Source organism: Pongo pygmaeus, chromosome 9 (genome assembly GCF_028885625.2).
Source record: "Pongo pygmaeus isolate AG05252 chromosome 9, NHGRI_mPonPyg2-v2.0_pri, whole genome shotgun sequence".
Classification (NCBI taxonomy): Eukaryota; Metazoa; Chordata; class Mammalia; order Primates; family Hominidae; genus Pongo; species Pongo pygmaeus.
In genome coordinates this window covers 127,186,186-127,208,086 of record NC_072382.2, presented here as the reverse complement: position 1 = coordinate 127,208,086, position 21,901 = coordinate 127,186,186, and the positions used below count along the sequence as shown (strand labels likewise).

At 49.4% G+C, this 21,901-nt stretch overlaps 1 protein-coding gene across 3 annotated transcripts in view; it reads right to left on the bottom strand.

The window, feature by feature from the left end:
• Positions 1 to 12,208: 12,208 nt before the first annotated feature.
• PKNOX2 (PBX/knotted 1 homeobox 2) overlaps positions 12,209 to 21,901 on the bottom strand; it is a 266,903-nt gene continuing 257,210 nt past the window's right edge. For all 3 annotated transcript variants that reach the window (XM_054439917.2, XM_063671572.1, XM_054439915.2), the window contains 3 exons: positions 16,564 to 16,640; positions 15,512 to 15,690; positions 12,209 to 14,511 (listed from right to left, as the gene is read on the bottom strand). In XM_054439917.2, coding sequence (XP_054295892.1) covers positions 14,285 to 14,511; positions 15,512 to 15,690; positions 16,564 to 16,640 — 483 coding nt within the window. In that variant the 3' untranslated portion in view covers positions 12,209 to 14,284. The remainder of the gene's footprint in view (positions 14,512 to 15,511; positions 15,691 to 16,563; positions 16,641 to 21,901) is intronic.

The window sequence follows — 21,901 nt, the reverse complement described above, 5'->3', positions numbered from 1 at the left end:
AGCCAGTGCTGTGTTTAGGGACCGGGCGCATGCCCTGTTGTGGGTCGTGGTGGGATCCTGGGACACAGTGGGGCTGCATATGGTATAGGCAGAAGGAGACCCTCCACAACCTCAGTTTTTGCTGCTCAGCCACATTCAAGGGAGCTGCACCAGGGACTGCAGAAAGGAGCTGGTCAGAGTGGGTGTGAGACCGGGGTGAGTGTGCAATTAGCAGATAGAAAGTGGGCCTCATGGAGGAGCCACACAGCTGCAGACCTCCTGGTGGGATGGCCAGGCTGGCCCTAGAGACCCTCCCCAGGCCCTCCATTGGGACCTGGAGGCTCAGGGCCTGCGGGGAGTCAGCTCTGCTGAGCTTTCCCAATGTAGGGGACTGCAACTTGTTTCCTGTACTTGACGAGACCACCACTCCCTGTTTGTCCCCAATGACCCCTGGCAACAGTGTCCTTTGACTTTGCAGTGCTGTCCCCGGCCCTTCCCGCGGCCCTCCATGAACAGCAGCTCTGACTCCTCGCACTGTCTCCAGCATTGATGGCAGGCAGCTGCCAGCCTTGACCAACCAGCAGGCGAAGGTCTCCTCGTATCCCAGATGCTGGCTTGATCTCACCACAATCTGAATTCTGTTGGCTTCCATCTTCTGGCTTGAAAGACATTGAGCCTGCCAATTCCCATATCCTCCTCTGAAAGCAAAGACTTGTACTGGGCACTTGTTGTAGCCTGCACTGGCTTCATCGCGCATTAGCACACATCACGGCATCCCCACATGTAAACAGGTACTAGTGTGATCCTGATTTTGCAGAGGAGGAAACCAAGCAGCAGAGATGTTCAGTAGCTCGCCCAAGGCCGTGTAGGAAGTGCTAGAGTCAGGCTGGCATTTAGGTTTCTTATCCAGTGAGACTTCCATTGATTCCCAGGAGTTTAGTGTCTGCCTGAACTAAGCATGCCACAGAGAAAGCCATACTTTATCGCATCAACAGCTCCACAGAAGGCCACAGAATCCGTCTAGGGGACACAGAAGGCACTCCCAGTGCCTTGCCTCCCTTCCTGGGCCTCTGCTTTTCTTTTTTTTTGAGATGGAGTTTGACTCTTGTTGCTCAGGCTGGAGTACAATGGTGCGATCTCAGCTTGCCGCAAACTCCGCCTCCCACGTTCAAGTGATTCTCCTGCCTCAGCCTCCCGAGTAGCTGGGATTACAGGAATGCAGCACCACACCCAGCTAATTTTTTATTTTTAGTAGAGATGAGGTTTCTACCTGTTGGTCAGGCTGGTCTCGAACTCCCGACCTCAGGTGATCTGCCCTCCTTGGCTTCCCAAAGTGCTGGGATTATAGGTGTTAGTCACCGCGCCTAGCTGGGCCTCTGCTTTTCCAGAAGCAGAACACTAGCAATCTTAGCTTGGGGTGACGGAGACTTATCCCACCAGGAAAACTGCTGCAATGCCTAAAGCTCTAGTCCAGGCATCTGCCCAGAGCAGAGCTTCTCCATAGATAGAGCCCTGGCTGCCACAGGAGCATGGAAGTGGCAACTAGTCCTGTGACAAAAGGGCATGGATTCAGTTCTGCAGTTCACTGGTGCTAAGGCTGAACATGCCCAGGGTCATTAGTGGTGTGAGGTCATTAGCAAGTTTAGCACTCTGCCGGTGATGGGGTTTTTCACCAGCCTCAGCAAAGGGGAAGCAGCGAATTCCTGAGAGCTTTTCTTCCTGCCTTGGATTTGTCAGATCTGGGTCAGCCACTCCTTTCCCCCAATTTATCCTGCCAGCAGGTGTCTGAAGCGGCAGAGACAAGCTAATCAAAGCTGCTGGCAGTTAAAAATAAATCTCGAGTGTCAGGGATACGCTCTGGCTAGGAGGGCAGGCTGAAAACAGTGGCTCCTCCTTTCTCTCTTGTTTGTCCATCTATCTGGAGTTTAAGGGGAATATGAAATCAATTCCTCATGGTTTTGCACTGCCCTTCCCTGTGTTCTTCCTACTCAAAGTGTGCTTTCCAGGCCAGCAGCACTGACCGCACTTAGAAGCTTGTTAGAAATGCAAAATCTCAGGCCCCACATCAGGCCTACTGAGTCAGAATTTGCATTTTAACAAGGTCTCCCTTTAAAAGGGAGGCAGCTCTTCTCTTAAAAGGAGCCTGGGTTTTGTGCCTTGAGTTCAAATGCAGCTGTACTACATATTAAGCTAAATCTCCCTGCAACTTGTATTTGCATCAAGGATTGGAGAAGCTCTGCGCTTGGTTTTCAGAGTTGCTGAATCCTTGACTCTTCAATGCTGAACCTAGGGAATTTGTGGATAGTGTGATTATCAGGTGAACCCAATTGTCTTCCCTCAGCTTTTCCCTCTTCTGGTCTTTCTGGATTGTAGAAACCTCAGGGAAGAGTCCCAAGAATTAACTGATTTTCAGGCTCGAGTCAATCTTGATTGCAAAACTCAAGTCCCGTCTAGGATGTCCGCACTCCGCAAAGTGTATCAGAGCCACGGTCTGCAGGGAGTCCTCCTAGGTAGGTCAGAGGTCTGTCTGGCAAATACAGCCTATAAATGAGGTATGTTCCCATCAATTAAAGGATTTTGCTAGGCCTAGTCTGGTCAAGTTCTGGTAAGAAAACTCCACCATAGGGCCAGGCGTGGTGGCTCAGGCCTGTAATCCCAGCACTTTGGGAGGTCGAGGCGGGCAGATCACTTGAGGTCAGGAGTTTGAGACCAGCCTGGCCAACATGGTGAAACCCCCTCTCTACTAAAAATACAAAAATTAACCAGCTGTAGTGGTGCACGCCTGTAGTCCCAGCTACTTGTGAGGCTGAGGCAGGAGAATCGCTTGAACCCAGGAGGCGGAGGTTGCAATAAGCTGAGATTGTGCCACTGCACTCCAGCGTGGGTGACAGAGCAAGACTTTATCTCAAAAAAAAAAAACCAAAAAAACACCATGGCATCAGAGGCCAGCCTTTATTTATGAGTAATTGAAACAAATGATCATGCGGGAAAAACTATTTTTCAAATGGAATATTCCAACAGTCTCTATCCTTTCATCTCTACTTCAGGAGACCAATATGATACTTCAGAAAGAAAACCCAAAGGGAGCATTTTGTGACCCTAAGTTTGTGGGACAAATTGGATTTTTAAAGTTAAATAAACCCTTTTCATACTTGCTGGACTAATGTCTGGAGAATGACTATCTTCCACGGGTGGTCAGGGAAGAAGGGATGGAAACCGTTAATGAGAAGACCTGGTCCTCCAGGTGTCTTAGGGTTAATTATAACCCAAGTCTTAATGGACTTCACCGAGTCCATGCCCAAGCCTCTTTTGAGCACCCACTATGTCCCAGGCGCTCCCACCACAGCCCGGTCACTGAGAGGTTTAGGGGTCTCATCAGAGGTCAAAGGCAAAAAGCACCCCAGGACACCCAGCTTTCTTTGCAGCAGAAGCAAGAAATGGGGAGTGGCAGCCTCGTTTCCAGGGAAGCCAGGAGAGGTGACTCTCATCACCCAGTCAGCCTCCTTAATTAGTATGCGTGGAGAGGAAAGTAATTAAATGCTACTCTTGGAGAAGAGATACTTGTGTTCTTGATGGCACCTGATTATTTATTTCCTTGAGAGGATGAGAGAATGGTCATTAGGGTTTCTGTCTGAGCCTGAGGTTTGCTCTCTTCCCTTCATCGGGGAAGGGAAGCCGAGGCTACTCTGCTCACTGGGAAAGTGCTTTGGTTTCTTACTAATGCCTTTCTTCTAAAAGAACAATAAGCCACCTTAGCCCACAGCCCAGCAGCTCTGTACCCCGCCCAAGCCCTCATGCATATTCATCCTGCTTCAAAGAGCACAGCATGGAATATGCAAATTAGCCAGGCAGGAGCTGGTTGGCATTTTGATAATAGCTTTGTCTGAAAAACCCCAGAGACACATGCACATCTAGTTTCTCTCTTTCTCCCTTTCTCTTTTCTCTACCCCTGTGTCCTGCTTCTCACTCTCTTCCATTCCCAGCCTCCCAGAGAACAGGAAAATGAATCACAGAACCAAAGAAGCAAGTTATGGAGGAGCCCGGTGTCTCTATTCCAGTCCAGCGTATTCCACTTCTGCCCCTCCTCTCTCCTCCTTCAACAGAGTCGTTTTATTTTTTCCTACCAAAGTGTTGCCTGATCTGACAACATCCCAAGGCTTCCGGCTTGTCCTGTGCTCTCCGTTGACTCCCCCGACTCTTGCCTGGGGACCCATTCTACGCCTGTGTCTCAGGGATTAACTTCCTTCCCTTTGTCTTTCTTCTTCCATCTTCCAACCTGTTTTGCCCTTACTCTCAGCAGTCAAGGCTAAGAACCTAAGAACCTCGCCTTGCTTTCCAAGCAAGAAAGGAAAGGAATCAGCTGCACAGATCAGGAGAGAAGGTTTGGATATCAGCTGTCATCACCGATAGGTCACTGGGACTCAACATTTCCTGACACACACCAATTTCCAAAACACATCTGCACAACCATCGCCAACAGTGCCAACGGCGGTGCTACTGCCCCCTCCTTTATCCCAGCAGCAGTGTCTCCTTCATGACTTGCTTCCTGACTCCCTCCCATAGCAGAGCTACTTGAATAGTATGAAGAGGATTTTCTTAAGTTCAGATGACATGAGTCCTGCTCCTTCTCCCCGAAATGCAGATGGTCAAGTCAGGAGCTGGTGGAGGACAGAGTAGGTGCTCTGCTATGGGAGAAGCAGGCTGGGGTTTGAAGCCCACATCCTTGGATGCTGTTTCATCCGGGACCTTGGAGGAGAAAGGCATAGGCAGGTGCAGGGATACAAGCACTTCTTGGGATTTGAAGACAGAGGGGGCCTCTCTCCTTGACTCCAAAGGCCAGCCTGGGTCAGCCAACGATTGGGGAGGCAGCTTATCTCCTAAAAGGATCATGGGCTTTGTGCCTTGAGTTCAAATCCAGCTCTAGATACATATTAAGCTAAATAATTTTTTAGAAAATTAATTCCTCTGAGCCTTGGTTTCCTCATTTAAAAAATGGGAATACTAATATTAATAATACTAGTAATTCTCCCACAGTTGTTTTAAATAATCTTTAGTGTCTAGCATATATGCTAAGTGCTCAATGAAGTGTGACTTTTATTTTTTCCTAGTAAACTTTGAAAGCCATAGAGAAACTGCTGGTTCTGTTGCCTCTTTAGCCTTGGGGATGTGACCGTTTTTCAATTCAACAGGCACAAAAAACCCGAAAACAAAATCAAAACAAGACAAGTACAGCCTGTTGCCCTAAAATGAGCTTTTTTTGGTCTGTTTTCTGAGATGGGGTTTTGGAGTTTCGCTTGTCACCCAGGCTGGAGTGCAATGGTGTGATCTCGGCTCACTGCAACCTCCGCCTCCAGGGTTCAAGTGATTCTCCTGCCTCAGCCTCTTGAGTAAGTGGGATTACAGCTGCTCGCTACCACGTCCTGCTAATTTTTAAAATATTTTAAGTAGAGACGGGGTTTCATCATGTTGGCCAGGCTGGTTTCGAACTCCTGACCTCAAGTGATCCACCAGCCTTGGCCTCCCAAAGTGCTGGGATTACAGGCATGAGCCACCATGCCCGGCCTAAAACCAGCTTTATACCTACCCTTTATGCTCATTAAATCCTGCTTAGTGGTAGCCCAGGGAGCCCTGGTACTTGCGGATTCTGGAACTAGCGGCCTGCAGGTACATCTGGACAAGAAGACAAAGTGAAGAGGCAAGAGTGGGAGTGTATTCTGGCTTCTCAGCAGGTTCATTCAAGGGAAGGGGTGGAGGAGGGATAGTGAAAAGTCACATTTATTTTTGAGCTTAGAGAACAGACTCTATTTCCACTGGCAAAGAGATGGGTGGGTTCACAGAAGAAAAACACGCAGACCACTGCAGACATGCTCAGGGAAGCCTCCTGTGCTTTATGGATAGGCAAGACAGGTGGGAACATGAGGATTAGTTGAAGAGGTTGGAGAAAGGTCCTGTAGATCTCCTGAAATGCTGCTCCTACAAATTACGTAAGCCCTGAAGACCACAAGTATGCAGTCTGGAGGGTTCCTACATATTCCCTCTGTCTGCAGAAGGCAGGGCTCAGATCACTGAGTGGAAGTTGGAGGGATCAGTTGGCTCTGTGTAACAATTTCGCCTTCTTTGACCTGGGAGGTAGTGGGCAGTGTAAGGTAAAGAGAAATGACTTTTTTTTTTTTTTTGAGACAGGGTTTTGCTCTCTGTCATCCAGGCTGGAGTGCAGTGGCATGATCATGGCTCACTGCAGCCTCAGCCTCCCGGGCTCAAGCAGTCCTCTCACCTCAGCTTCCTGCGTAGCTGGGACTACAGGCATGGGCAACCATGTCTGGCTACATATATATTTATTTTTATTTTTGTAGATATGGTGGGGGGGGGTCTCACTATGTTGCCTAGGCTGGTCTCAAACTCCTGGGCTCAAGCAGTCCTCCTGCCTCGGCTTCCCAAAGTGCTGGGATTACAGGTGTGACCCACTGTGCCTGGCCAGGAGATGACAATTTAGTATTCCGTGGGCAGGGTTCCTATATGGCATGGGTGAGTTAGGATTACTGGCCCACAGTACCCTTTTCAGGGCTGAGAAATGATTTTTTTTTTTTAAACTCTAGACTTGGATTCTTGTTAAGACACAAATTCAGCTGAGACGAGCAATACTGACAGCATCAGGTGTTTTCCACTCAGAGCGACTCACTGCCGGTCCTTTTGTGGAATCCGGTTGAGAATCTCTGGGGTGCTATTAAAAATGCACCTACCTGTGCCCCACCCTGTGAGTTTCTGATTCAGTAGATGGAGAATAGAACTTGGGCGCCTGTAACTGAAGCTTGCTTAGCAATTCTAAAGTGCACTGCAGCTGAGAAGCCCTGGGTTAGGGGCTGGAGGAGAGATGAAGACACCATTGGGTTGGGAGGTGGGGAAGATTCCATCATAACAGAGCAGTTATTTAATATTTCACCTCCTTCCAAAATGTGTCCCCACACGAGTCACAGTGTTCTCCAGTCGAAAAGGAAGCAAGACGTGTGAAGCTGTCTGGCTGTTGGAAGCTGGGCAATGATGTCAATGTCAGCTTCTCCAGTAGGGTGGGTGGCTTCCAAGGAGAGCAGCTGCATTCCCAGGAGAGGCTGAGAAGCTGCTAAGCTGTCATCCACAAGACTAGTTTCATGGACTATCAACCGAAGGGGCTCCTAGTGCTGTCTCCTCTAATCCCCTCAATATGCACATGAGGGAAGTTGTTTCAGATGATCCCTGTGTGTAAGGGAAAGTTACGGGCAGAATCTCAACTACATCCCGGGGAGCCCAGTGTTCTTTCCTGTGCAAAGGGGTCGGGGAGGTCCACTGATGGGCAGAGATGGCCTTAAATGAATTTGGTAGAAGAAAAATTTTGCAATACATCAGTGGAAACACCTAGAATTTCTAGAACCTAGAAATTCACAGGAATAACAGGTGGATGTGAGGTATACACACCTGTAGTAGATTCTTTGAATAATAAGATGAGAAAAATATGAAAATGAAAAGGTATAATGAGATACACATAACTGAAGGGAATTGTCTTAAATGGCTGATTGTAATGAGATGTACATAAATTGTAAGGCTTGTAATGAAATGAAAAAAATCATATTCTTGCCTGATAATACTGGGTGTAATGTCTATACCAGAAATAAGTTGTCTCAGTGCGTTGAGTATAATGAGATGCACATAATTTTAAAGAGCGTAATGAGATGAAAAATAAATCAAACACTTGTCTTAAAATGAAAGATGTACTAAGATGCACACACCTGAAGGGCATTGTCCTAAATGGGTTTGATTTAATGAGATGCATTTAATTTGCAAAGGGGCTAAATGAGATCGGCCCAGAGAGAGGCTGAGAAATAAAAAGTATAAGATACTCTGGAAAGTGGTATAATAAAACCTGCCTCATCTGTGGGATGGAAATAAGGTGCCAAAGTGGAAATGGAGCATGTGAGGTGATCACCATTCTGTCAGTCCTCGGTGCTCGGTCCCTTGGTCTGGGATGCTCTGCAAAATTCATCATCCTTTGTCCCTCATAGGTTACCAGGCACATAGTGGGCACCCGGGAATTTGTATTGAATGAATCACTGGCTTGAGGGTGGTAGTGTATCTGGCTAAAGGAAGTTAAAGGAGCAGCTATAAAGCAAGGAGCTTCAAAAGACAATTAACAATTCTTTTCTTTTTTTTTTTAGTTTTTATTTTTGAGACAGAGTCTCACTCTGTTGCCCAGGCTGGAGTGCAGTGGCGCTATCTTGGCTCACTGCAACCTCCGCCTCCCAAGTTCAAGCGATTCTCATGCCCCAGCCTCCCGAGTAGCTAGGACTACAGGTGCGTGCCACCACATTTGAGTAATTTTCGTATTTATAGTAGAGACAGGGTTTCACCATGTTGGCCAGGCTGGTCTCAAACTCCTGACCTCAAGTGATCTGCCTGCCTCAGCCTCCCAAAGTGCTGGGCATGAGCCACCGTGCCCGGCTGACAATTGAAAACTATTTTCTGAGAGCAATGCTCCTCCAAGTCTTTGGGCATCTTGCCTAGCTATCTGGGGCAAACACCGGTTGTGGAACCTACGTTGTATCTATAACAAGCAACCCTGGTGATTTTTATGCCTCTAGCCTCATTGTTGCCTGGGGAGGCGAGATAGGCAGAAAATGTATGAGTGAAGATATCTGGATACGAGACACAGGTATACTTTGCAATGAAAGGTAAGAGTACCTTTATGCCCACAAACAAATACATTCTCTTCAATATTTTGTACCAAAGGCAGGGCCCTCCCTCTTGGACTATCTTGTTTTCTTACTCTTTTTTTTTTTTTTTTTTTTTTTGAGATAGAGTCTTGCCCTGTCACCCAGGCTGGAGTGCAATGGCATGATCTCGGCTCACTGCAACCTCCATCTCCCGGGTTCAAGCGATTCTCCTGCCTCAGCCTCCCGAGTAGCTGGGATTACAGGTGCGTGCCTCTATGCCCGGCTAATTTTTGTATTTTTAGTAGAGACGGGGTTTCACCATGTTGGCCAGGCTGGTCTCGAACTCCTGACCTTATGATCCACCCGCCTTGGCCTCCCAAAGTGCTGGAATTACAGGCGTGAGCCACTGCGCCCAGCCCTTCTTACTCTTGATGGATTAATGAGTAGAGATAAATATTTCCCTTCTTAAAAACAACCACTTAGATATCGCAGCGAAAGGAGGTTAAAAAAAAGGGCATGGGGGAAGCTTAACTAAGCCACCAGCCACCCAAATAGTGACAGCCAATAGTAAATGGGCAATGAACCCTCAGCCTCAGTGTTGGGGAGACCACAGGGCTGCAAATGTCCTGATGACACAGAGAATGTGTCTTAGGGGGCAGCAGTTAATTCAACTACACTCAATCATGGCCAAGTGGGATTATATAGGTCCCAAGTCGCCTGATTGCCCGATTTTTCAGGAGAAGCCAGGAATCTGATTTTTTAATGTGTAACCTTCTAACTTTTAAATGTTGGCACACAATTTTTAAAAAAACAATATATGGCTCAAAACAGGTCTGAAAATTGAGCTTAACCTGAACCTCACAGTGGAGCCGAAATCTTCCTGCTTTGCAACTCTGAATGAAGAAGTTTGAGATCTCTGTGTTAAGGATGAGATCATAGTTATAGCCATTACAAGGATGCTACGAGCACTCTTTCAGTCTCAATCTTTTTCTTTTTTCTCATGTGTATTCATTTTAAAATAGTAGAGATGCGGGCAGGTGGGGGGGTCTCACTATGTTTCCCAGACTGGTCTTAAAATCCTGGGCTCAGTGATCCTTCCACCTTGGACAACCAAAGTGTTGGGATTACAGGTGTGAGCCACCGCACCTGGCCCAGTCTCAGTTGTTTCTAGTAGAATGTAAACTCCCTGAAGTAAGGAACTCGGTCCTTGTTAGCCACAGGTGTATCCTTGTAAAACAGTGCCTGGGACAGAGTCGGGGCTCGATAAATGCATGCTGAGATAATGAATGACTCATCAGGAATGAATTGAGCAGGCTGCAGTGTGGTGGTCATTGCCCTCCTGGGGCCCCATGCAAGGCAGGAGAGGGGATCCTTTGTCAAGGAAGTTGAGCTCTGGCCACCAACTCCCATGGGCAGGATCTCTGAACTTGAAAGGTCTTTCCTGATGGGTGGGGGGTGGGGGAGAAGTCAGTCTGAGAGTTGCCAGAGCCCTGATATCAGAGTTCTGTTTTGGGGTAAAGGAAACCTTCCCCTGCTCCTCACCCTGTCATCCATCTCTTGTATTTCCACAGGGATTATGGCGTGTCTTTTCCTTGGGTTAGGTAGCATTTGAGTCATGCACAGAGAGAGGTTGTTGGCTCCTAAAAACACAGCTACCTACATCTCAAGTGATTTCAGAAACCCCTTTTCAGCCGGAAGTGGTGGCTCACACCTGTAACCTCAGCACTTTGGGCTGTTGAGGCAGGCAGATCCCTTGAGCTCAGGAGTTGGAGACCAGCCTGGGCAACTTGACAAAACCCCATCTCTGCAAAAACAAAACAAAACAAAAAATTAGCTGGGCCTTGTGGTGCATGCCACTAGTCCCAGCTACTCAGGAGGCCAAGGCAGGATAATCACTTGAGCCTGGGAGGCGGAGGTTGCAGTGAGCCGAAATTGTGCCGTGGTACTCCAGCCTGGGTGATGGGAGTGAAACCCTGTCTCAAAAATAAATATATAAATAAATAAATAATAATAATTTTAAAAGGCCGGGTGCAGTGGCTCACGCCTGTAATCCCAGCACTTTCAGAGGCCGAGGCAGGTGGATCACCTGAGGTCCGGAGTTCGAGACCAGCTTGACCAACATGGAGAAACCCCATCTCTACTAAAAATACAAAATTAGCAGGGCGTGTTGATTCATGCCTGTAATCCCAGCTACTTGGAAGGCTGAGGCAGGAGAATCGCTTGAACCCGGGAGGCAGAGGTTGCGGTGAGCTGAGATCGTGCCATTGAGCCGAGATTGTGCCATTGCACTCCAGCCTGGGCAACAAGAGCGAAATGCCATCTCAAAAAAAAAAAAAAAAGAAACCCACTTTCAGTTGGCATCATGGTTGAAAAGCTGGCTGGCAAAACTTGATAGAAAAACTTAGCGGGGAGAGTGTAGAACAGGCTACTCTGCAATTTCTCTAGAATAGTGTTCCCTAAAGTGTTTGGTGGAATATTGGTATAACTTGAATAGCTATTACTTGAAAAAAGGGAGGTGAAGCAAATCTGGGAACAATTGAAACAAAGTTAAACAGGTTTCTTTCCTGTAGGACTTTTCAGAGCCTTTAGTATAATAATGTGCATGATGAAACTCTACTAACAAAATAGAATATGCCGTTAATCTTAGGCTAATTTGGGCATGGATTTTTTTTTTTTTTTTTTTTTTTTGGTAGCATATCTTTCAACAGTGTGTTCCTTAGAAACCACTGTCTTAAAGGACTGTTGTCTTCCCAGCTCTGGAGGTGAGGTTCCAATCATCTTGCAGTTCTTAAGATTTTCTTCCTCTACCCAGAGAGGCGGGGTTTCTGTTGAGTTTGCAGAACTCTCTCCAGGTGTGAGGAGCGGGAGGGAGGTTGGGCTCCCTGAGGGCAGTGATGCAGGGAACTCTACCAGAGCTGCTCAGAGCCCACTTTGCCTGTGTAACCAACCACTGGCTTCCCTGTCTTCCAGCTGGCCATGGGGTGACTGTCAGTACGTGCAAACTCTCTAGCATTCCTGAACGTGAACAAGGCACTCCCCTCCTGCTTCTAAACAGATGCCCCAGACCTCTCAGCAAGTGTGGCTAAGGAAGGTACCCTCTCGTCTGGAGGTGACAAGAAGGCCTGCCTCTCACTTCTGTGGGGAGATCAGCTGCCCGAGTTTCTTCTTGCCTGGGGGATTATGGTGCTGACCCCTGGGATTCAAGGCCGAGAATGGAGACGGGAAAGCAGAAGGCTTTGAGGGAGGTGGAGTATGGTGGACAAAAGGGACCAGATTCATGGCTTCCGCTGTAGTGGGGGAAGCTGTCAGGAGAGGGCAGTGCAGAGCTTCCTTGCCTTCTCTCCCTACCTCTGCCTTACAACTGGCCGCACACAAGTTGAGTGTGCTGAAATCGGCTCTTCCTCCCCAGACTGGGCTGCTGAGCTTACGCAGGACGCACATCTACCTTGTCCCCTTCCCTGGGTAGTCAGGTATGTATACGGAGGCCTCCAAATTTTGTCTGGCCTCGGGTCCCACGAAAAGAGCAAAGGATTGCCACAGCAACCACAGACGGTAGGTAATCAGATTTACTGAAAACGTCTCGGCCACATTCAGTACTGGTTTGGTGGATACATCAGAAGGAGGTTGCATAACATTAGGCAGGTGGAGGGGATGAGAGGAAGAGATGTGGGCACCTGTGTGCCAGTGTGTCCGTGCTGGGGGACGCCTGTCCAGGTGGTGAGTGGAACGGTGGGGGTGTGTGTGTGTGGTGTGTGTGTGTGTGTGTGTGTGTGTGTGTGGTGTGTGTGTGTGTGTGTGTGTGTGTGTGTGTGTGTCTGTGCACGTGTTAACAAGAAAAACGAACCAGAAAAGGAAACGCATTTTATCCCACTGCACATTCCAAAAGTCTCACGCCAAAAAAGCTAGACTTTCCTCTATGTATGGCATCAAAAGGGAGTAAAAAATGATTGGATCACCCAGATTATAAATAAGGTTATTTGTTTCTCAAAAATCCCTATTAAAACATTAAATATCAGCTCTTTTGGGGGGAGAAATACATTCATTTCAGGGAGACCTCGGAAGAGTGACCATCCTTTTGCTCTACCCCAACCAGGTGGGGGAGGGGAAGCCCCAGAGGGCCCCGAGGGTCCCCTCCAGTTGAGCCAGGTAGCCACTCACATCCTGCCACTGAAGGAGATGGCTAATGCACAATTTACAAATGAAACTGCACGTCCATTAAATTAAACCCAATGGAAAACACACGTGTGACCTGTCCTGTCATTCACAGCCATGGGGTGAGACAGAACGAGAGGAGAGCGTGCCAACCAAGGGGGTATGGAAGGTGGGTGGGAGGGTATGTGTTAGGGTGGACAGTGGAGAGCCTCCTCCTCTTTCCAGGAGCCCCAGTTCCTCCAGGGCTGTGGACAGCAGGGTTAGAACAGCAGGGTGGATGGGGTGGGTGGGGTGGGCATTCCCACAGGCTCTTGGGTGCCATTCTCTGGGACCTCCCCCACATTTGGGATATTGATGGGAAGAGGGATGTAGCACCTTCTCCAACCCCTGGCTTCCCACTGGACTAGATGCTTTCCAATGTTTCTTCTGCCTTCCCTGAAGGACAGAATGAAGAAAGGAACCTGGAGGCGGATGGAGCCAGCCTGGGAGCAGAGGGACGGCCGTGGCGACCTGCGGGGTGGAAAGATTCCCAGATAACCTGGTTTCGCCTTCTCTGAAGGTCTATGGAGGGCGTGGAGTGCTGAGGGTGGGAACATCTAGGGTAAAACACCATTGTCCTGTTGTTACAGGAGCTAAGTTCTGTGACCACCTAGGGACAGCTGTTGCCTCAAAGTCACCTCGATATGGCTCCTAGCCCAGGGTCTGCCATCTCCTTGGCTCCTGGAGTCAACCCAGAAGGGACTCCTCTTAACCTCCCACAGGTTGAGCCCACCAGCTTACAATTTGTTTCCAGGAGAGAGTGAAGGGCACTGTGGCTCCCATCCCTCTCTCCCATGTCCATGGTTGCTGTGCGCAGAGACAGGGCCTTGGAGGGATGAGCTGGAGCCTGGTGGATTCCATCCCATTCTGATCTGCAAGATGTGATGCCTCAGGCCCTCCCACTCCTCTGGCCACTGGTTATGCTTTGGGGCTCCCTCCTGCCCTTGAATGTCTGTCAAAGGAGCTGAGAACCTTCTGGGGATGAAACTCAGTCCCCCTTTGTCTCTCCCCTTCCTTCTAAGTCTGCCCCCGGGCAAAGGCCTACTCTGCGAACAGCACCAATCTGCCTCACAGTGCAGGGCTTGTAAACAACTCAAGTCCTTCCGTGGGTGGGGGCCATGGGTGCCATCTGTCCTCAGGGATTTGGTGAGTCCAGATCTCAGTCCTGTCTTTCCATACAGGCTGCTCGACTGGCCCCGCCAAACAGAGTCCTCGGCAGTTCCAGGGAAGTGGGGCTGGGGTCCTCATTGAAGCTCGGTGGTTGGGAAGGAACAGGTGTCTCCTCTGCCTTTCTTCAAGCTACTGATTTGGGGAAGCTAGGGCTTCCTGCCTCCCTCAGTGCTTCCTGCCCATGTCCCCTTCCCCCCCACCCTGAAGGCCTCCCGGCGACACTCCTCTCCTGCTCGGTGATCAGTGCCATCTGGGCTGCCCGACTACTCCAGGGAGTCACTGTGTTCCAAGCCCAGGTCGCTGACATTCGTCGTCTGCAGCTCATCGACCTCCTCCTCCAGCTCCTCCTCCTCCTCCTCTTCCATCTCATCCTCATCCTCCTCTTCTGTCCCATCCAATGAGTCATCGTGTGCAGCCATCATAGCCTGCTGCATGGCCATGGTGGCATTGTCTGAGGACAGGGACTGCAGGTTGTCTAAGTTGATGGAACCTGCGAGAGAAATTAAGGGTCAGGACGAGGCAGGGGCTGCTGGTCAGGGCCAGCACCTCTGTGTTGGACAGGGTTTAATGGACTGGCTCATAGAGCAGTGAACTCCTCGTTTTTAGAGCTGTCCAAGCCTGAGCTAGACAATGCCCTGGTATGAAGTCTCCCATCCATTCACTAGTTAGCTACTCCCTGCCCCATCTCAGGAAGCAGCACTCCCAGCCACCATTCACTGCGCATTTTCTTTATGTGTTGGCCACTTATGACTTTCTAACAATTCTGTAAGGCAGGTATTATTATCCCCATTCTGTCTCAGACAGTTAAGTCATTAGCTCAAGATGACATTGTCAGTGATGACAGAGTTGGAATTTTCTCCCAGGTTGGTCTAGCCCCCTAAATCTGTTTTTTTTTTTCCCCATCATAACCCATAAGATGATGGCTCATCACAAAGGAACCTGTGTGCAACCATACACATACACGTGTGCACCTACGCTCCACTCCCCATACAGAGCTGTCTTCATGTGCCAAGCTATAAAATGCCTGGCTCATTGAATTATTCATTGTACACTAGGCGACTGGCAATTAGAAAAGTGTATATGGAGGGTGTGATGGAGAGGCTGGGAAAACAGAGCTCTTCCTGGCCTCTTCACGAGCCAGCTGCCTGCCTTGATATTTATAGATGGCCTTGGCTCCTGAAGAGCTGTGCAGATACTGACTGGTGCTAAGGAACTCAGATGGGTGCGGACATGGGGGGCTCTGCTGAGCAGTTACTGACTTGCGAGACCACCAACTCCCGCTTTTCTTTATGAGAGTGCATCTGGTCTGTTAAATTATGTACAAAAACATCCCCTTCTTTAGGGCTTTGGGGAGAGATAATCACTGTGGCAGAGCAGCGATGGGAGCCCAGGTAAGGAGATAGCCCTTGAATCTTTGCACAGCTTGACCTGAAGAAGCTCCAGGAGCACCCCCAGCCCTTGTCTAGGGTGCACTCAGCCCCAGTTCTTACCATCGGGGTTTGTCCCTGGGGCACCGCCCTGCTGCTGCAGCACCCCCGCAGCGATGGAGTTGGGCCAGAATCTTTGGGTGGGCCGGTGCTGGGACTTGATCTTCTTGGCTTTGGGGGCAGGATCTGGGTTGCTGGCATCAAGCATGGGCTGCAGGATGCGCCTCCGGGCATTGATGAACCTGCCCAGAGGTAAAGTGGAGACCTGGTTAGTCATCACCTGCATGGCCTTGGGGTGGGGGCAGGGAGGGTGAAGCTGCCTTCAGACTCCATTACACAGAGCAGACCGGGGTTCCCATCCCGGATGTAAAAGCCCGGCAGGGAGAAGGGCCCTGGGTACTGAGAAGTTCATGAAATTTCCTGGGGCTTGGTAACTGCAAAGTCTTACGGGAAGAATGCATGGGGGTCAGAAATCCCTGCTCAAGACCTTCCAGGTTGAACAGAGGAGGAGAGCCTGGTAGTTACAGGCACTAACCTCTGACTTCTCTCCAGAGAGCCAAGGGCTCGGATCATGGCCCTCAACTCTGGGGTCTACTTCCATCCAGCCAGACCTTGCTCTCTGAGCTCCCCTGACAGCCCAGCCAGGCACAGAGACTGGGAAAGCCGAGATCCCTGTGGGGTCAGAATGGCTACTCCTCCTCCCTCTCCCAACTCCCAGCTTTGCAACAAGTTTTAGTCTCAGTTCACATGGGGGTGGGGTAGACCAGATGACCACTGGCCTCCAGTGCACAGATGCGGGCAATCCTGTCGCTCTCTGAAGTGCAGGTGGGCTGGGTGCTCAGGTGGGTGTGGGTTTGCTATTCCTCAAGAAGCTTCCAGGGATGTGCCTGACACAATGTCCCAGCAGAGGGCGCTGAGAAGCTGCAGATGAAGCCACAGGTGCCAGTGTTGATTCTTGCTTTCTGCTTCTAGCCTAAATGGGGGGACTGGCATGGTAGCTGGGCTGAGATTGAGGCAGATCCTGGCATTCGAGTCTCTTTTCCCTGCTATGCATTCCCCTGCCCAGAAGGTGGCCCCTGGATCTGGGAGCCGGCGTGCAGGTGATGCAAACTCACCAGTTGTTTACTTGCAGGAGGGTGAGGTTGGTCTGGGCTGCGATCTGCCTCTTCTCATCCTCCGTGGGGTAGGGGTGCTGAAACGAGAGGTGGAGGCTAATGAGGGCTGGGCACATGCTGATCTGGCCCCGCCGAGAGACTGTGCCCACGCCATCGGCACTATCCTGAGCCAGGCGGCCCGAGTGGTTTGGGAACCAAAACTGGGGAAGTGTCATGTTTGCTCCCCACAGAGAATGGACCTAGGGCTTGGAGGAAGGCTGCTCCATGCCCGAGACTCCACATCCCGGGCTGTCCAGCCCTCAGCTGAGCCCCCACAATGGGGACCTAGGGAGGTTTCCCAAGACCAAGATGGTTCAGTACAGACAGCTTCCAAGGCACGTCCTTTCTCACTTGATCCTCACTGCTGCCCCCAGCAGGCAGGGGCAGGCATTGCCTCAAACGCCCGTAGAAAGTGGTAAGCGGGGTGAATGGATCAATTTCAGTTAACTGCTATTTACTGAATATCTACTATGTGCCCAGATTTATGCTAGGCATGGCTAGGAGACAGAAGAGTACTACTTGTATAGTGCTTTATAACCTGTAAAATGCTTTCATGCATTTTATTCATTAAAAAATCATCATTTTATTTAATAAAGCACATCATTAAAACTCTGAAAGGCAGGCAAGTTAGGTATTGTTATTCCCACTTTGCAGATGAAGAGACGGAATGACTCCTCCAGCGTCCCTCAGATGGTAGCACCAGCTCAGGTCTTCCGATTTGGGTCCAGTCTTTCTTCCATTGCTTCACAATGCCACTTTACAGGACTGAGTGGAGGTGAGAAAGAGAGCAGGGCAGGTGTCTCTCTCAAGTCCCCCGCATGCTGCAGCCCATGCACTGACTACGTATCTGTCTCCCTCTCTCAGACTGTGCTTCATGACGGCACCGGGATACTGAATGTATCCCCAGTGCCTTCCACATACAAATGACATACAAATGCCTGCTGAGTGAAGGAAAGCAAAAGCACAGCACTGGATGCTGTGGTTTGGGTGATGAGCACTGTAGAGGCTAAGAAGTAGGAGAGAAATAGGTGCTGGCCAGAGTGGTGGGGAAGACTGAACATGTCACATTAAAGAATGAGAAGGCTCTGGGTGGCAGTGGGAAGAGAGTCCTGACCCCACTGGGAGGGAGGCCACATGATGGCTGAGTCTATGCATCCCTAGGACTTGTTCAGGAAACAGCCCAGTGCCTGGCACCCAGGAGGCATGCAATTAAGGTGTGGCGAACGTCTGAATAAGTCAGAGTTTTGTTCTGGAAGCTAGAGGAGGTTTGGGGGCTCTTATGGCAGAAGATCAAGCCATCCAGCATCCTCAGGCTAAAATCATTCCTTTTGATTGAAGTGGTATTAGAAAGTGGTGCTTGAGCTGTCTAAGGTCCCTGAGATGGGAGGTCTCAAAATCTGTCTCTATTACGACTAGCTGTGAAATCTCAGGCACGTCACTTAACTACACATCATCAAGTCATCTAACAAATAAATGAAATTATACTTGTAAAATGCTCAATAAAAGGTACCAATACTATTATTATCAGGGGGTGTTACAAGGTGCTTAAAACTTTCTGAGGGAAAAGGTTGTGATCAGCAGCCTTGGTGGTACTCGCATTATCAGTGGAAAAGGAGGAGCAGCCTCTCCTCTGCCTCAGCATCCCCCATACGAAGCGATCAGGACCACGTGTTGCTTTAATTCAAACCTCTGATCCTGACCACCATGCCAAGGCAGCTGGGACTTGTGATTAATACAAGATTAAGATTCTAACAAGAAAGAAGGCACATCAGCATTACAGGAGCCAATCTTCATTCTAATTGGGAAGGAGTGGAGGGAGGATGGGAGGAGAGAGTGCAGACGGCCCCAGGGGGCAGAGGGGCAGGGACTGTGGGAGCTCTGACACCTTCTGGGGTTAAGCCCTAGTGCCTGGCTCCAACCCCTCTATTTGTGGGGAAGAGCCAAGCAGCCTCCCTGTCCATAGCCAGCCGGTCTGTAGACAAAATGCAGCAAAAATATGGTGATTTTTTGGGCTTCCCGGGTGCAAGGGCCTTTCATGCCTCCATGCCTTCGCACGTGCTGGCCCTCCTCTGGAGCACGCTTCCTCCTGCCTGTTCTCGCGTGCCTTTCTGAGCTTCTGTGAGGGCCTGCCACAGATCACAGCCTCTGCAAGGCCCTTCCCGACTCCCTGAGGCAATGTTGGTCACTGTGGCCTCTGAATGATTGCTTTTTGCCCACTAGATGGCAAGATATGTGTCCCCAGCTAGGCCATGAGCTTCTCTAAGGCAGGGACCCCATCTTATTAGACATTGTTTATTTCCGGTGTGCAGACCAGGCACAGTGTGCAGACAGGCAAAGAGGCCAATGTTGAAGGATTGTGTAGGGAACTGAGGAATTAACTAGCACAATAAGGAGATGCAGACTTGTTTCTTGAGCAGAGCTAGTGGCCGTGCTGGCTGTGCCGGTTCACCAGCCCACAACTGTTGGGCATCTGCCGCATCCTGGGTGCTGGCAAGCAAAAGGTATCTGAAGTTAAGAACTCACAGACTAGATGGAAAGAAAAATAGGAGGAAAAAGCCTCTCTATTAATGGGAAGTCTGTGCTAAGTAACCCTCTGGTGACAAAAGAAGGAAGTCCTTAGGGAAGGGGATTTCAGTTGGACTTTGAAGAATGGCAAAGCCATTCTAGTAGAGGAGAGGATGATGTTCCAGGCAGGAGCCTTGCACTAGGACTTATATTTAAGCCAGTAGGAGGAAAAGTTCTTCTACTGTTAACGGCCTCCAGAGAAGGAAATCCTCCAGCCTTCCTTGGAAGAATAATGTTTGCTCTCTCTAAGGAGGCTTCTGTTGTCGGGCCCCCATTCTGAGTGAATGTCACAAATACACAGATTAACATGCTCCAGTCCAGTGGGGAGCTATGAGAGGCAATGCCACCCAAAACTGGCTGGTTGCTCTCTTATGAATGAGGATAGAAAGCCCCTAACCACCCCCTGGTGCAAGTCCTCACCACCTATCCCTCCTGGAACCAGTATCTCAGGACGCACGCTGTGGGGACTGTGGGGTAAGTAGCAGCGTTTAGCAGCTTTGGGGACAGGTGTGTCAGCCAGAACATTCCTGGCACCACATGAGTGATCATGGGAGCAGTCCAGCTTGTACATTCCTCAGACCACATGATTCCTGAGGACAGAGTCAAAATAGTCCTGGCCTCTGGACAGACCACGATTGGGTCAGCGCTACTTTTAGCACAACTGGCCAGGCTTGGGGCCAAGGATGGGAAGAAGAATCAAATGAGATTACGGCAAACCATCAAGCCACAGTGGCTGCTCTCTGATCATTATTGGAGGGAACTCCCTGGAGTTGGAAGAGAAGGGCCCAAACAGTAGCTCTCTGGAAGTAGACAATCCTTCCTTGAAAAAGAAGTATACACAGCTCATGAAAAGCAAGGAAAAAAAAAGAAAAAGAAAAAGAGGTACAGAACAGACTAGAAGATGACAGAGCCTTCTCAGGGACAGCTGGAGCCTCACACGACTGGGCAGTGCTGCCAGAGAGTAAAGGACCTTCAGAGATGGGATCAAGTCCTGACCCACCCCTTAACACTGTGTGACCTTGGCACACGCAAGTGACCTTTGTTTGTTTTATGTCTTCCATCCTTAGAAGGAAATAGCAAAACAGTGACTACCTCTTGGCCATGGGGATGATTTAATGAGATAGTGCAGGGTAAGCCTGTGTGCTCCATTGACTCGCTCTGCGCGATGCACTGAAGCCTCCTGGCATCATCTAGTTGAATACTCAAGGACTCTAGAGAAGGGAATTATGGTATTTACACCAAGTAGGTGTCTCATGGCACTGTAGTTGCCACCAGGAAGTTCCGCTGAAATCTGACCTCAACTCTTTCCCATCTCTCTGATACCTCCTTTTATAGCCCCATAACACAACCCTCCTCTGGACTAAACTGATGCTAAAAGCATCTTTCAATTGAAAGAGTGAGTTCTGCCCAGGGGCTGGTTCAGGAGGAAGCTAAGCCAGTTCTGGTTCACAGGTCCCTGGACATTTATTTCACGCACAGCCCGTTGGCAATTGTCCTTCCACCTCCTAGCCATGTAGATCTCACCACGAGGTGAGCCAGGTCACCAAGGGACACAGCAGATGGGAAGCCGCAGCCTGTCAGTGTCAATAGACACTGAGGTGCTGGTGGAGGGGGGAATGGAGCCTGATTCGTATCAGCGAGCTTCCATTAGGTTTCCTGCCATCAGCAGCGCTGCACCGGAGTCCACCACACGCTTTCCCCCTTCCTCTCCCTCTTGACAGCTGTGGGGCCATGGGCTGCTGCCAGCCACCACTCTGGGGTGGTTCCACTCTAGGAGGGCCAGAGACCCAGAGGAAGGCAGCCAGGATGGTGGGGGCCCCAAAACGACCACATTCCATCACATCTAAGAGATCACTGATGGTGGGATGTACCCAATTTCAGAGATGTTAAAATGGAAAAACAAAAAAGCCTTTTAGAATGAAGAGAAGCACAATAAGTCACCCAAGAAACTTCTCTTTCTGTAGTCATTACCCTTGCTCAGGCTTTCCGTTCTTTTATTTTTGCTCTCATTTTTATCTCTGCTCCCCTTAAAACTGTGAACACTCAGAAAAGTATGAAGAAAAGCAAACACCCATGTAACCATCCCCAGGTCAAAAAAATAGGATACTACCAGCACCCCACAAACCCCCTTCTGTCCCCCCAAACACCTCTCCAAAGATCTCTTGACTTTTACAGTAACCACTTTCTTGCTTTTCTTTATAGCTTTGCTATCTGTGTTACATCCTAAACATGATGGCCTGGTTGACATCAGGTTTTTGAACCTGATGTAAATGGAATCATTCATCCACACTGGTTCTTTTTAACTGTAACTGTTCATTTTAATCACTGTGTAGTTTTCCACTGTGAAGACACACTGCTGTCCCATTCTTTACCTTCCTGCAATCTCAAAACTATTCTCTTTCCCTCTGGTTTCTGTGTCAATCTATCCTTCACAATGCCAGCAAGATGGGTCCTTCTTAACCTCCTCCCCATCCCCATCCCTGATAAGTGAAGCCCTCTCGGATGCCCCTTCTATGAGCTCTGAGCGCTTGCCCTATCTAGGATTCTTCCTACTACAAGGGCTTTGGATCTGTGTAGTTACCTGTCGCCCCAAGGGGCAGGCTGCAAGTGTTTTGAGAAAAGGGACCATGTCTTTCTTTTCAACCCTACCTCACTAGCACCAAGGAAAAATGTGTGGCATGTAGTAAGTGTTCAGTACGCATCTGTTGAATGAACGAACATGGGGCCTTCGGAG